Here is a 16009-nt window from a genome sequence, read left to right as displayed (position 1 = left end):
CGTGCAGGGCTGCCCATGCCCTCCGCCAAAGGGAGCGGAGGGTGTCAAGGCCAGATTCTCCCCACTGCTCTGGGCCTCTCCCATCCTTGGGCTGGGATCCTTGGCAGAATCTAGGAGGACGGTTCCCACGAAACACCGCACAAGAGCACCTCAGACAGAGAGGCCCCACCTCCCGGCCTTTGCCCAAACTATGCCAGGGAGGCCGCCTCCCTCCCTCAGCCCAGGGCAAGACCTCCTGGCCTGCTCTGTTCTCCGCTCACACAGCCCAGGTCTCTCAGCCCCACTGACAACTCAAGGCAGTTCTGGGAGCCCGAGGGTCACGCTGGCTCTCAAGCGCCGACAATGAAGTGGAGACAGATGTCAGCTGGGCCCGAGGGTCCAGCTATCCACAGGTGCTGCCCCTCCATGTCCCCCCTATCCCCGCCGTCCCCACCAGGCTCCTCCTTATTCCAGCTGCTGCCACCACTCAGAACCTTTGAGGGTCACCTCCAGAAGCGTCTCCCAAGGCAGGGGGTGGCTGAGTCTGTCCTTTATGACCAGTCCCTATCTGGGCCCAAACACAGGTGGGGAAATGGGCTCCCGAAGACTTGGGTCTCAGGAAATAAAAGCCCCCCAAGCCCCCAGCTCCCAGGGAGAAGACAGGGGTGCCGCCCAAGGCAGCACAGCGTGGCCCGTGTGAGGCTCTTCCTGCGTGCTCTTCAAATGGACTGGCCACGAGCTCACGGCAAGGCTGGCCTTCAGCCTGGCTTGGTCCCGGCTGCATCCACAGGGCAGGAACTCCGGGCGTGCGACAGGCGCTTCATCCACCGGCGGGGTGGATGCACAGGTGACTGTCTGGGGTGGCCATTAGCTCACCACGAGCTGGGCCCAGGCCTAAGGCGCTCTACAGGCCAGTCCCGTGGATGCAGCCAGACCACAGGGCCCAGCCTCGAAGGCTGTTTTCCCGCTCGGCCCACTGGCAAGGCGGTGGATGGCACAGAAGCACCAGGGTGCAGGAGAGGCCCTCTGTGAACAGGCACAGATGAGTGCATGCCCCAGCGCTTCCGCCAGCTCCTGAGCTCAGCTGCTCACGGGAACAGCAGGCTGACAATGTACCTGTCACTGGCTTCCTTCGCCTTCCCACCTCAACGCCATGTTGCCCCTTACGGGTTTTGTGAGATCATCTCCCAAATACACCCTTTGCGCTTGAATCTTTGGCTCTGGGCTTCCTGATACTCCCAGGGGACAGTTGGAAGCCACACATGGAGACCCCTCCCCAGAGGCCAACTGGCTTCTGGGACAGGATGTCAGTCGAGTCGAAGGTAGGAGGGTCTTGGCTCCAGCCATCTGGATCCTTTCCAGAGCAGTGGTAGAAAAGGCTGGGTCCCTTAGAGGCCTACACTGCAGTCGTACAAATGGAAGGCTGGCGGCGTGGTCTCCCATGTGGCCTGCAGAGCAGAGGCAGCCAGGCTGGGAGCAAGAGGAGAAAAGCCAAGACGAGAGGCCCCAGAGAGCCATTCCCACGCGTCTCCAGCCAGGCAATGCACCTGGCTGCTGAAGCCACTTTCCGGCGGGCATCTGTCGCGGGCAACCAAAGAGTGCTGAGTCAGGATGCTGAGCAGGGAGCCTGGGGTCACAGTGCCCGAGGCCTCATCCCATGGCAGAGGAAATGGAGCCCAGAGGAGCAGAGCCTTGCCAAGCTCACACTACAGCGACGTAGCCAGCTTGGTCCCTTGAGTCCTGTCTGAGTGGCTATCCAGCTGTCGCTAACCCCTGCACAACCACCTTGGTTTTCCTTTCTGGAAGGACAGGCCACTCCCCTGCATTTTTGCATGTGGCCAGGAGGCCTCTGACCAGGCTCCAGGACAGCAGGTGCCCCTAGGTGACCAGAGAGGAAGTCACCACTTCCTGGGCTGCTCAGGGAGGTGGAGGACACAACCTCCCCGATACCGAAGCTTCCTCCCTGGTGACAGCCCCTAGCTCTGGCAGTGGGGCAGGCAGGGAGTGGGGTCCAGAGGGCTACAGGACTGCGGGGCGCCTGTGTCCATGTCCCTGATGCAGCTCTGTCCCCTGCGTTGAGAAGTGAGGAAGTGGCACACATCTCACAGCATGGGAACCGCCGTTCTGGCGCTCACCTGGGCGTGTGCTGCGGGCCCCGTCTCAGCAGACTGGCCATGTGGTGTGCTGACCCAATTCCGACGAGTGTGTTCCCAAGGCGTGAGGCTGCGGGTGGATCCCCCATCTCTCTTGGGACCCCAAGAGGTGGAAAGCAGCCATGGTTCTTGGAGAGCAGGAGACCCCAGGCTTGGAGAAGCTGGGTGGCTGCTCCTTAGGGTTCCCTGACATGAGCCACCCCCATCAGTGGGGGCTGGATTTTGGCATGGAGGCATCTGTGGTGGGCACAGCTGGCAGGGTGGATGACAGATGTCCGGAGCTCCTGGTCTGGCTGGCATCTGGCCCCCGGGGGGGCAACACAGGGCAGCTGACTGGCTCCACAGGGGCATGCGGGGGGCTCCTCCATCCAAGCCTGGGGACCTTGACACACCCAGCAGTCAGCTCCACAGTTCTGCTGCCGTCTGCTTTGGTCCCAAGCTTTCTTGCAGAAAGCAAGCCCGTGCTAGACCTCTGGAGGGGATGACCTCGCGAGACCGTCCAGGAATCCACTGATCCTTATGGAGGTCTGAACCCACCCCCTAGTCCGACAGGCATGTCTCTTTCCTCCTCGGTAGACAGGGACTTGCCCCGTGCCTCTGCTGCTCTTGGGTACAGGTGACTGAGTCATCCCAGCCTGGTTAGGGGCACACAGCTCTGGCCTCTGAGCAGCAGAGGGTGGCGGTCAGCACGCTGGGGCGGCCATGTCGGCAGGAACCTGCCCCACACCCACCCAGGGGAGCTGGGACGCCCACCCAAAGCCGTACAGGGGAGCAGCCGAGGGTGAGGTGGGAGGAGTGGGGTAGTGGGGTGTGAGCGGGAGGAGCCATGAGTGGGGCCAGGACACAGGTGAGTAAGCAGCCGCTCCGCCCTTGCTACCCCAGCTCAGCCCTGGGCAGACGGCAAGTGGGTCCCATGGCTGTGAAACTGGCCGGTGTGAGGAGAAGCCCCGAGCGTGACTGCACACGGGCTGCCCCGGGCCGGGGGCCCTCCTCCCGCAGATCACAGCCGTCCAGCAGCCTCCACCGCTTTGCTACCTTTCTCAGGGGCTTTCCTTTCCCCACTTTTTTTTTTTTTTTTAAAGCCATCTTTGCCTCTGGTTCTCAAATGCAGGGAAAGAAAAAACATCCTTCCCTCCCTGCTGGCCTGGAGGTCCCGATTCTGCGTCCTCCCCAGCTCTGTCCTGGCCCAACCATTACGGATGTCCCCCTAGCCCATTCAAGTCCGGCGTGGGGTCTAGATGCCTCAAGCATCTCTCACTCTCCACATCCTCTGAGGAGCCTGCACCCACTTTCGCCTGGGCCCCCAAGCTTGGTACAATGAAAGGCAAAGGAAGTGAGTTCTTGGCGGGGGCTGGTGGGCACAGGCAGATCCTGGACAGCAGGTGGGACCTGGTGGCCGTGTTGGCATGGAGCCAAGTGGTGCTGCCGTGGCCCAAGATGAACCGGCGTTTGCAAATCCCTTCCTCTGTGGCGCTGTCTCTTCTCATTCCTCCAGAGACCTCCTGGGCACTCAGGCAAGGACCTGACTTGGTGAGCCTCCGGTGGGCGGCCAGTCACCTTGCAGGAGGGGTTCTCCATGTGCGGTCTCAAGCCATGCACTGGGTGTCTTCTTCAGCCCCTCCTCGGGTAGAGCTGTGGGCTCCCACGTGGCATTTGATGGACACAGGATTCCGCGCCCCGCTGCTGGCCTCTGCACTTGTGGCATGGGCAGCCGACTGCCGCCTCGTCCACTCTCACCCCTTGCCTGGGTAGGGGCATCTCAGCTGAGCCTCACTGTGGCGTGGCTTTGGGGACCAATGCCTCCTCTCTTCTGCCTTTCTCACATCAGCTGCCAGCCACGGCCTACCCCTCACCCCTTCCGTAAGCGGTGAGAGCCAAGATCACAGTGACCGAGGGCTGTGGCTCCTGGCGGAGGAAAGAGGGCCTTGAGCAGGACGGTGAGGCAGCAGTTACAGATGACGTGGCCCAAGCGGAAGACTGGGGAAAGTGTGGGAGCTTCCGAGAGGAGGCTCAGGCCCGACGGATGGCGGAGGGGACAGAGGTTCATCCTGGGGCTGCGGGTCACCAGGCAGAGAGGCCTCCAGGGACCTGGAGTGAAGCCAGAGGTGCAGAGCCCAGATCTCCAGTGGACTGTGGGGCAAGGACCGGCCCCTTGGGCATCAGGCTCTTCCAACCCGAGGGAGGTCCCCTCTGGCAGATGGAGGAGCCCACGTGGGCTCTGGAAAACACTGGTCTCATCCTCTGTCTCCCTCTACATGGCTGAGCCTCCACAGTGACCCTCTGTGCTTTGTCTGGCATTTTCTTTTTCTTCAAGACGGAGTTTCCCTCTTGCCACAGGCTGGAGTACAATGGTGCAATCTCAGCTCACCGCAACCTCTGCCTCCCAGGTTCAAGCAATTCTCCTGCCTCAGCCTCCCGAGTAGCTGGGATTACAGGCATGAACCACCACGTCCTGCTAACTTTGTATTTTTAGTAAAGATGGGGTTTCTCCATGTGGGTCAGGCTGGTCTTGATCTCCCGATCTCAGGTGATCTGCCTGCCTTGGCCTCCCAAAGTGCTGGGATTACAGGTGTGAGCCTGTTGTCTGGCATTTTTTATCCATATGCTAATCTCTCCCTCTCTCTTTTTTTCCTTGGAGTCTCACTTTGTTGCCCAGGCTGGAGTGCAGCGGTGCAATCTCAGTTCAATGCAACCGCCACCTCCTGGGTTCAAGCGATTCTCTTGCCTCAGCCTCCCGAGCAGCTGGAATTATAGGTGCATGCCACCAACGCCTGGCTAATTTTTGTATTTCAGTAGAGATAAGGTTCTACCATGTTGGCCAGGCTAGTCTCGAACTCCTGACTTTAAGTGATTTGCTCACCTTGGCCTTCCAAAGTGCTAGGATTACAGGCATGAGCTGGTGTGCCTGGCCCATGCTAGTCTCTTAGCAAAATGAGGGTCCCTTGGGCATAAAAACAGTGTGTGACCCCCCAAGGGCCCACAGTGCTGGCACATGTGTGACCCTGAGTGAGTGAATAAGTAACTGCTCCAGATGGTGACCCCCGGCAGGGAACACAGACCCTGGGGTGGCTAAGGGTAGCGAGATGGGGTCCCTGGTCCTTCTGCAACTGCTCATCGTACTCTGTACCCTGTGCTGCTTTTGTCCAGAGAAGGCAGGTGACTTTGTGGTGAGAAGTAAGAGCAACAGAGCCTGCCTGCGGGTGTGGATGATTCTTGCCGAATGTCCCTTCCGATCATGGATGAGTGGAGACGCCCGTGCCCCACCAGGAAGGAGCATCCGTATTTCTGGATGGTGGAAAGAGGTGTCCTGCTCAGAGGGGAGGAGGCTTCCCGGGGAATGACGCAGCTAGAAAGCTGCTGGAGGTGGTCGGGACTCACCCGAGGACGTCAAGAACACACAAATCAGCACGTGCTCTGCCTTCTGTAGAAGTCTCAGTGTCAGTGGGGACCGGTGTCCCCCAGGAACCTGTTTCTCTCTGCAGGGTCAGCTGTGCCCCTGTGACCAGGGGTTTGGGGTGCATCCCACCTGGGTGGTGGAGGTGTCATGAAAGGCCCTGAGTTGGCTGAACATGGACTTCCCACTGATTCTTGGCTCAAAACCCTGCAGAGGGGAGGAGCAGCAGGGAGAGGCCTCGTGGTTTCAGAAATTCCAGGAAAGCCTTTCCCGGGCTGGGGCCCAAAGTGTCTGAGGGCCCTGGGGTGGAGGAGACAGGGAGGCAGAGGCGCGGGGATTGGGAGCACGGGCCACTGCTCTCTCCTAGACACCATCAGCCCCAGGTCCTAGATGCAACAGGCTGCCTGTGGGGGGTCTGGAGCTGGACAGGAGCCTGCTGTCTAGCGGCCGGCTCTGTCACAGCTACCGGGGGGCGGGTGATATGGGGGCTGGATAGGCATCCTGAGTTTCCCCTTTCCACTGGCCAGGGCCACACCTCCTGCCAGGGCAGCCCATGTGTACCAGCAGAAGGAAGTGCCCTTGCGGGAGAGGGCAGGAAGCTCCGGTGGCCTGGGCAGCATCTGGGTCCAGGGAGTGTCCGGGGGTTGCATGCCCTGACCTGGTGCCAACCTGGGCAGCAGGCTCTTGGTGGGGGGACGGGGGGGCGGGTTCCCTGGGTGGCACTTTATGGATGGCAGGGAAAGAAGAGACCAGGGTACTTGGTGGCTGCACGTGGGCCCTCGAGTGCCCCAGGAGCTCAGGGAGACTCTGACTTAGGTAGGTCTGGATCAAAGCTCTGAGCTCACCCCACTTCCTATCCTGAAGCTCTAGACCCCAATACCAGTCTGCTTGGGGCAGGGCCAAGGGGAGGCTGGAGTGAGCTGAACAGGCCCTGCTAAGACCACAGGGACAGGGCCTGGGGACACCAGAGCCCGCATCGAGGTGTTCGGCCTTCAGCTGTGAGTGCCGGGCAGCCTCTGGGAGGAAGGGGCTCCTGGAATCTAAAACACGCTCTGCAGCTGCCTTCCAAGGTAGGAATGCTCCACTTGAACAAACACTCCAAGGTCGGAGGGCGCACGGCCGCCGAGGCCGCCCAGGTCTGCATTCTTCGTGGGGCACCACGCCGAGGCGGCCTGGGTGCAGGTCATGGAGAATGACTCTCTCCTCTGAGTCCCTGGATGAAAGATCTGCAGACCATGACCCTGAACTCTGCCAGACCTGAGAGACCCTAGCCTGAAGAAAGGAAGGTCAAAACCGTCCGTCTATCCCCCGGGCTCTGGGTGCTCCCCACCTGGGCACACTCCCTGGGAGGCTCCGGAGGTTGGCGGCTGAGCAGTGAGACTCCCATCCTCCTAGTGGGAGAGTACTTCATCAGGATGCAGCGTTCGCCTTTGCAGCAGCTGCCGCTCACTCGGATTCTGTCCACGGTCTGTGGACTCTCACGGGCGAGCCAGGCCCAAGACAGCCTCCCTTTCTGACTTTCCCATCCGTGCATGGCAGGAACCAGGGGACAGGGCTGGGTCCTTTCTCTGTAGCCTCGGTGCCAATTCAGTGCCTGGCACACGGCAGGTGCCCGGCAAACGTCTGCTGAGTGAAGGAAGACTTTACACGTGACCCAGTAGGCTGTGTCTGGTGGCCCCAGGCGTCCAGGAGGCGTCTGTTGCTCAGTTTGAGTGCTAGGTCTGTCCCCACTCTGTTATCTGTGCATCTGACCCTCCTGCTTCCGGCTTTCTCCCAGGACAAACCCCTGAGTCTCACCACGAGAGACACCTCGTTTGTCCCTCAGGTCAGAGGTTTGAGCAGACGAGCCGTGTCTACCAGAGTCCGTGAGAAAGAGACCCCGCCTGCTCCAGCCCCGCTCGTTTACGCTGAACCCGCCCTGGCTCTTGGGATCATCTCCTTTTCTAAGCACACACAGGGTGTCGGTTTGATGAATCAGAACCAGAGCAGCTGGGGAAGTATGGCTTGGCCCCCGCTTCTACCATCCTAGGGCCTGGCCTTTTCCCTGTGTGGCCTGTGGCTGTAGGAACCCCGGGGAAACATTCAGGATGCTGGGGGGCTGGAAAGGCTGATGGCCTTGGGGCTGACTCAGGCTGGGCAGGGCTCCAAGCAGGGAGGAAGGGTACCGGCTGGGTGCCAGGTGAGGGTCAGGTCCAGCCTAGGAGGCGGCTGGAGGGGCTCTCTCCGCAGAGGGCCTGGGTGATGCTGGAGGAAGCCTCTGCCCATGCACGCACCGAGGGAAGGCTCCTATCTGGACCCATGCAGCATGTTGGGAGCCAGGCTGGACTGCAGGAGGGCTGAGGGAACAGTTAGGAGGGGACCCCTATTGGGAGCCGCCAGGGCGGTGCCATTCCCGGGCAGTGCAGAGAGCTCTGGCCTCCTGCCCAGCCCCACCAGCTAGCACAGCCAGCAGCTGGGACGGGGCCAGCAGGGACGGTTGGATGAACCTGGAGCCCCAGAGCAGGGGCAGGGGAGGCACATGGGGATCTCAGTGGAGGGGACCAGAGAAAAGGAAGAGGCTGGCAGGGGCTCTGTGGAGTGGGTGGAGGCAGGGCCTGGGCTTTTGTACCCGGAGCCCACCCCAGGCCTGCCGCTTGGCCACGCCCTGCCGGCTCTCTTTGCTCTCAGGAAATCTGAGAAGTGAGGGCTCAGCACTTTTGCCTGGGAGCTGCATTACAACCACATAATTGAAGCTATCTGATTGGAGGCCAGCCAAGCAGGTAGATTACAAGTGATTAGAAATGATAGGAGGGCCTGCAACCCGAGACAGCTCGGAGGGCCCTGGGTGGCCTCCGCGGCTCTGCCTCTGCCCTCCGCCGGTCTCCTTCAGTGTCCACTAACAGGTCTCTGGCAGCAAGGACACCTCCCCAGCTGGGGTGAGAGCTTGCTCAAAGCAGCGAAGCCAGGACCGGGCGGCCGCCGCCCCACCCCTCGGTGCCCGGCCGTCCCTCCAGACGCCTGCTCATCACAAAGCTCCTTGGTGCTGGGGGTCCAGCAGGGCTGGGAGCACCTTCGCAGGGGGTGACGACTTCTGGCCCAGGAACCCCGTAAAAGGCGTGTCGTCCACACGCAGAGGAGGGCAGGCCTCTTGGGCTCCTGGTCCTGCTTCCTTTGTCCTCCACTGCAGACACAGCCTGGGGCCCAGGACCCCCTGAGCAGGCCCCCCACCCAGCTGACACCTCAGGCCCTCCTGGGCCACCCTTCTTCTGGGTGGGCGCTGTTCCCTGAAGTTCCAGGTCTGGGCCTGGGTCACGGGGGCCCTTACCGGCACTGTCTGGGTCCCGGCGATTGGCTGTGTGCTGGCCTCGGAGCCTGGCTGCTCAGGGTGGGTCTGTGCTGGTGTGTACAGGGTCATGCCATGCTCTGGGGGGACCGGGGTCTGGCCGGAGTAGTCCTGTGTGGGGTGCGGTGGGGGAGGGGCGTACTCGGCAGGGATGCCGTTCTGTGGCGGAGGGGGGTACTGGGCGGGGGGGTAGGGCTGGGCCATCGCTTCAGGCGGAGCCGTGGCGTCCTGATCGCTCTGTGGAAGGAGAGAGAGCAAGTCCTGGTTAGAATCTTGTCCCCTTCCCAGAGCCCCTGAGGATGGGGCCTTACAGCTGAGCAGAGCTTCTCCAGCAGAACTTTCAGCAGCCTTTTCCCAGCCCCTACATGGGGAGGGGGGTCCCTGGCATGGGTAGCTCAGAGCAGGAGGAGGTGCTTCGCTGGGGATGCCGGGGAGCCTGGCTCTGGAGTCAGACACCCCTGGGTTTGAGCCCGTTTACTCACACTTGTCAGACCTGAGGACACGAACGACTGAAGAGTTTTTTAAACCACCCGATTTTTCTAAAAATTAATCATTTTAAGTTAACTAGGCTCATGCAGTTGTAAGAGAGAACAGAGTGTTCCGTACACCTTCTGCCTAGGGTCCCCACCGTAATGTCCATAAAACCATCGCCACCGGAAAACTGGCATGGATTCACTCAAGACACAGAATGTTCGAGAAGACTACTCCTCCTACCCTTTAGAGCCAACCCACCTGCTTCCCACCTCCTGAAGAATTTTAAGCCTCGGCGGGTGGATCACCTGAGGTCAGGAGTTCAAGACCAACCTGACCAATGTGGTAAAACCTGGTCTCTACTAAAATTACTAATCCCAGCTACTTGGGAGGCTGAGGCAGGACAATCACTTGAACCTGGGAGGCAGGGGTTGCAGTGAGCCAAGATCACGCCACTGCATTCCAGCCTGGGCAAGAGCAAAACTTCATCTCAAAAAGAAAAACAAATTTTAAGCCTTGATTTTGTCATTGGAAAGCAGGAGTGAGAGGGCGACGCCCAGCCCGCCCTGGATCCCTGGACGTGACCACAGAAGCTGCACTCCGGCCTCCCGTCTCCCCTGACCGAGGCTTGTCAGTGGGGCTGGGAGGGTTCCAGCCTCTGTCTCAAGGATCTCTGAGGAGCCCATGAAGATCTGTCTGTGCCCCCTCGAAGGCTGGCTGGCCAAGAGGGAAAAACAGCTCCCCAAGCCACTCTCAGAGGCTCTTGGAAGCCCAGACCCTCCGGCAGGGCCCCAACAGTGATCTAGGACAGCCACTGTCAAAGTGGAGTGCCTGGGCCTGCAGCATCAGCAGCACCTGGGAGCCTGTGGGTGAGCCATGCAGATTCCAGGGTGCACCCCAGGCCACCTCCAGCAATCTGGGTGCAGTGAGAACCGCTGACCTAGGACCTGAGAAGCAGTTCTGGCGGGAAGCCCTATGACCCCAGGAGGAGGGCTGGGGCCTTCCACAGGCAGGAGAGCAAGATGCAGCTGGAGGCGGCAGAGGGGACGGGCTCTGGCCTCCCCGACTCGCTGTCCTCCGCTGCAGACACAGCCTGGGTTCCAGGACCCCCTGAGCAGGCGAGGCACTCGCCCCCCAGGAGTCTGCGGTGCAGAGGCCCCACTGCCTGGAAGGACAGATGCCGCCTCTGCCTGCAGCAGCCCGCCCGAGGGTGAGGAGCCCTGCTCAGATGTGGAGGAATCTGACAATCACAGCCTCCCTGGCAGGGACAGGCAGGAATCCTCGTCCTTGCTGAAGGTGGGGTTTGCGGCGGCAGGGAGGCGTGCCCGGCAGGGAAGCAGCTGCTCACCTCCCTCTCCTGTACCTCTACCCCATGATCCCGTCTCCTGGGGCCACGAACACTTGGTTCACACCACACACGTGAGTGAACACCTGCTAGATGCAGGCAGAGGCTGGGGGCTGCCTGCGCAGGGGGGTCTCTCTCCTGCCTCCCTCCACATCACACACCCCCTCTGCCTGGCTCCTGTCTTTTTGGGCTCCGGGCAGTGCCTCCCCTGGCTGAGGAGGAACCCCTCGTGCCCATGCTCCCCGCACGGGTGGACCTTGCATGTCCACTTCTGTCCTGCCTCCCCGATCCCCGGCCTGTCCTCTGCATCCTTCATTCATTCCTACGAATCCACCCAACACCTTTTTTTTTTTTTTTTTTTTTTTTTGGTGACAGAGTCTTGCTCTGTTGCCCAGGTGGGAGTGCAATAGTGTGATCTTGGCTCATTGCAACCTCTGCCTCCTGGGTTCAAACAATTCTCCTGCCTCAGCCTCCTGAGTAGCTGAGACTACAGGCGCTCACCACCACGCCCAGCTAATTTTTGTATTTTTAGTGGAGACCAGGTTTCACCATATTGGTCAGGCTGGTCTCGAACTCTCTACCTCAGGTGATCCACCCACCTTGGCCTCCCAAAGTGCTGGGATTACAGGCGTGAGCCACCGCGCTCAGGCCACCCCACAACTCTTGCATGGGTACTGTGAGGTTTGTCAGTGGGGCCAGGAGGGTTCCAGCCTCTGTCTCAGGCCCATGCCTGAGTGCTAGGCCCATGCCAGGGCAGGGGCTGTGTGGGCAGCATCCCCGACACCCCTGCTCCCTGCTGGTGGGGCTTGCAGTCCAGTGGGGAAGGAAGGCTTTGGAAAACACCTGCCTGGATGTCAAAGCCTTATTGCAGCACTGGGGGTGGCACGGGGCCTGGCAGCAGCACGGGGCCTGGCAGCACTTGGGGGAGATGGCCCCAAGCGATGGTCCCAGGCTGGGTGTTCTGCTTCAGGCCTGGCCACGTCTCCTGTTTATCGGCCCCAAACCCTCTGCCCAGGGGCCCAGCAACCTGAGGCAGGTGTGCCCAGCTGGAAGGGTGGAGCCTGCGCAGCCCAGCTGTGCCGTGTTCCCTGATGCCCCCAGTACCCACCGTCCCTGGGCTCTGCACGGAGGGCCGTCTCGGTGCTCGCCACCCTGTGACAGACTTGCTAAGCAAGAACCTAAGGAGCAGAAATGCGGTCCTCCTCCTGTCCCCACCCCTCCGCAAAGCCAGCTGGTCCCTTCCCTCTCTCTGCAGACTCAGAAACTGGGGCGGCATTCGAGTTCCTGGGCCATGGCAGGGAAGCGCTCACGGGTGCATGCACACACTGGAGGGAGGATGCCGGCTCACTGCTCTGAGGTAGGTGGTGAGGCCCCATCGTCCGCTGTTAGCACACTGTTGGTGACCGAGTCCAGTGGCAAGGGGTGGATCCATGAGGGAGGAGGAGAGGGAAGAGGGGGGCACCCAGGAGGGCTGGAGAGCATTTAACACCCAGGATGGCCGGAGACAACATTCAGAAAAACAGGAGTAAGAGAGTGAGGGGAAAGTGGATGGTGCAGCACGAGGGCCCTGCAGACGTGGGGGAGAAGGCTTGGCAGATAAATGTCTGACTGGAGCCTTCACCAACTTGCACCATCTTTCCAGCCCCCCTCCCACCTCCTCCAAGGCCTGAGAAAGGGTGGGCTCCTGGTTGGGCATGGTGGCTCACGCCTGTAATTCCGGCACTTTGGGAGGCTGAGGTGGAAGGATTGCTTGAGCCCAGGAATTTGAGACCATCCTGAGAACACAGTGAGACTCACTCTACAAAAAAATAAAAAAAATTAGCCAGGTGCAAGCCTGTAGCCCCAGCTATGCGGGAGGCTGAGGCAGGAGAATTGCTTGAACCCACTGTGGTCCAGCCAAGGCCACAGAGCAAGACCCTGTCTCGGAAAAAAAAAGAAAGAAAAAAAAAAAAAGAAGAAAGGGCAGCTCCTGTCCCATCTGCTTCCTTCTCACCCTACCTCCAACCCTCTGCAGGGCCTCATCTCTGTCATTCTACTCGGGGCTGAATGACAGCTGCCAGTCACTCCCACTCGAGGTTCTGTTGGGTTGGATGGAGCCCAGAGCCCTGAGCTAACAAGTGTCAGGGGAACCTGCCAACATAAAGGCGGTGGCTCGGGCAGTGTGTGCCAGATCCATGGGCATCTGTGGTGGCCCCTAGGAGATGGGGACATTTTAGGGACATTTGTGACACTAGAATAAAAACAGCGTATTTGAGCCCATGGTGCTTCCTGATTTTACAGACGTTCACTCATGGAGTGCACGTGTCCCCATTTCCCAGCTAATAAAACTGAGGTGCAGAGACAAAGTGATTTGCCAGGCTAGTACAGGGCAGCCCCGGAGAGCAGCGCCGGCAGCCGGGACCGCAAACCCACCGTCTGCACCTCCACATGGAACTGTAACCCTGCCCGGGGAGCTGGCAAGGGAGGGGAGGTTTCACAGCCGAGCGTAGGGGTCTAGACCCTGGAAGGCACAGGGGTGGGCTCCAATGCCCCCTTAGACACCAGGTGGTCCTAGTGACTGCCTGTCCTGTCTGCACGGGTTCCTCCATCTGAAACCTGTGGTCACCACCGAGCCTGGGCAGAGAAAATGCAAAATGAAAGCCAGCCACCGTGACTCTGGGGGTCTCAGGGCGACCAGCAACATCCCTGCCCTGCGTGTCCTCCACACCTGCACTGGGAAGGTGGCTTCGGTCCTGCTAGCGGCTCTCAGAGCTGGCCGCTCATCCCAGTCACCTAGAGAAGTGTCCACACCTGGGCCGCACCCCTGAACAACAGAGGCCACTTAAACCAACGTCTCCCAGGAGACTCTGACACGCAGCCCTGGTGGAGAGCCCCGGACCAGACTCTGATGGCAAAGCAAAGTGTATCAGGTCCATCCTGAGAGGGCTCATGAATGGCCAGCGCACAGAAGGCTGTGCAGCCAGGGTCTGTCCCACTGCTCTTCTTCCCAGGTCTGCTGGGGTCAGAGTCAATGAGGGCCTGGGCTTGGGCGGTGTGAGTGGAGCAGTTTCTGCTGGGCTACGGGGCTTATCTCCGATGACCTCATTTTGGACCAGCTTGTGGAAGGGTCTGGTTCCCCAGGGGACTGTAAATTCTCAGAGAACGGGGGTCACTTTCCTCACCCTTTATCCCCATATCCCTGCACTCAGCACAGCACCTGGTTGTACTCAGAAGAGTCTCAGTGTACATGGATGGGCGGGTGGATGGATGGATGGATGGAGGAGACAAGTGCATGGATGAGCAGGTGGGTAGATGGAAGGATAAATCGATGGTTGGATAGATGGGTGGATAGATGGATTGCAGGGTGGGTAGATGAGTGGATGAATCAGAAGGTGGGTAGCTGGATGAGTGGATGGATGGAAGGGTGGATAAACGTGTGGATGGCCGAATGAATGAGAGGGCAGATGGATGAGAGGGTGGATGGATGAGTGGATGGATGAATGGATGGGAGGGTGGATGGATGAGTGGATGGATGAATGGATGGGAGGGTGGATGGATGAATGGATGGGAGGGTGGATGGATGAGTAGATGGATGAATGGATGGGAGGGTGGATGGATGAGTGGATGGATGAATGGATGGGAGGGTGGATGGATGAGTGGATGGATGAATGGATGGGAGGGTGGATGGATGAGTGGATGGATGAGTGGATGGATGAATGGATGGGAGGGTGGATGGATGAGTGGATGGATAGAGGATGGCAGGGTGATGGAAAGATGGATGAATAGATGGAGAGAAGAGGGGATGAAAGATTGGTGGGTGTGTGGATGCATGGATGAACGGGTAGGTGGTTGGATGGATGGATGGGTGGGTTGATGGGTGGCGGACAGATGGGGGGGTGGGTGGGTGGATGGATAGATGGATACATGGACAGATGGGAAGATGGATAAATAAATGGATGAGCTCAAAGACCACGGATAAGTCGTTATCCCCCTTCCTCTACAAACCTGCCCCCCTCCTCCATCATCACTTGCGCCTGGCAAAACTGCTAAGACCCAGCTCCTCCTGTTCCACTCCACAGCCCACACTGATGGAGATAAACACAAAATCACCCTGAATGATTCTGCCACGCGCCTGGCACTGCCATTCAGCTCTCACAACCCGAATGCTGATTTCACCCCTCCTCCTCAACCTTCCAAACGTTCTCCTTCATCCTCACTCTTGGTGAGACCTTGCTTCCTGCTTTCCAGGAACCAGGAGACAACATCCACTCTCACTTGCTCACCTCCCTGCCTCGGAACCCACACCGTTACACCATGCCTTCCCTTCTGTCCGCGGGGATGAGCCTCCACGTTCCCAGACATGACCAGCCACGACACTGGACACTAGAGACCTGCGCTCCTCACCATCATGTGCTTGCATCTCTGGGAATTTGCGCATTGCACCCACAGCCATCAATGCTTCCCTCCTGCCGGCACCCCAGCAGGCTGCAGTCTCTCCCACGATAGGGAAAGAAAACCCTCCTTGACACCATGGCCCCTTCATCCTGCGAACCCAATTCTCCACTTCCCTTACAGCAAAACTTCCCAAATGAGTTATCTATACCTGTGGCCCCAATTCCCTCACGCCCATTCTCTCTCAATCCCACTCCAAGCCAGTGTTCCTAGGCACCATTCCCTGAAACCACCTCTGTCAAGGCTTTGACATCCACCATGCTGAAAATGCAATGGCCAGTGTCCAGTCCTCGTCTGGCCTGGGCCCGAAGCAGCGCTGGACACAGTTGGTGGCTCCTGAGTAGAGACACTTCCTTCTCTTGGCTCCGCCGCCCCACCCTCAGTGGGTTCTACTGACCGGAAGCTTCACCTGCCTTGCTGATTCCTGTGCGTCACTCCAACATCTGGATACTGACGGGCCCCAGAGCTCCGTACTCAGACCCTCTTCTTCCCCAGCTACACCGACTTTCTGAAGGTTTTGATTTAGTCTCAAAATTGAAAAAAACCATCTGTATGCTGACAACCCCAAAGTTTTATCTCCATCCTGGACTTCTCCCAAAATTCCAGCTGCCACTTGCAGTCCCCACTTGGAGATCTGATACACGGGGGCACGATGTGCCCCCGAAGGGACCTCTGACCTCCTCCCTGTTGCCCCCCGAAAGGGACCTCTGACCTCCTCCCCGTCGCCCCCCCAAACGGACCTCTGACCTCCTCCCCGTCATCCCCTCCTAAAGGGACCTCTGACATCCTCCCCGTCGCCCCCTCCCAAAGGGACCTCTGACCTCCTCCCCGTCGCCCCCTCCCAAAGGGACCTCTGACCTCCTCCACGTCGCCCCCCTAAAGGGACCTCTGACCTCCTCCCCGTCGCCCCCCTA

At 59.6% G+C, this 16009-nt stretch overlaps 1 protein-coding gene across 10 annotated transcripts in view; it reads right to left on the bottom strand.

Moving 5' to 3' along the window:
- Positions 1-16009, bottom strand: part of RBFOX3 (RNA binding fox-1 homolog 3) — a 527173-nt gene that overhangs the window by 16197 nt on the left and 494967 nt on the right. For all 10 annotated transcript variants that reach the window (XM_012453562.3, XM_064369725.1, XM_064369723.1 and 7 more), the window contains one exon: positions 8831-9085. In XM_012453562.3, the coding sequence (XP_012308985.2) occupies positions 8831-9052 (222 nt within the window). In that variant the 5' untranslated portion in view covers positions 9053-9085. The remainder of the gene's footprint in view (positions 1-8830; positions 9086-16009) is intronic.

Source organism: Aotus nancymaae, unplaced genomic scaffold (genome assembly GCF_030222135.1).
Source record: "Aotus nancymaae isolate 86718 unplaced genomic scaffold, 86718_ANA_hifiasm-v0.15.2.pri h1tg000089l, whole genome shotgun sequence".
Lineage (NCBI taxonomy): Eukaryota > Metazoa > Chordata > Mammalia > Primates > Aotidae > Aotus > Aotus nancymaae.
This window is presented reverse-complemented; position numbering and strand designations above follow the sequence as displayed.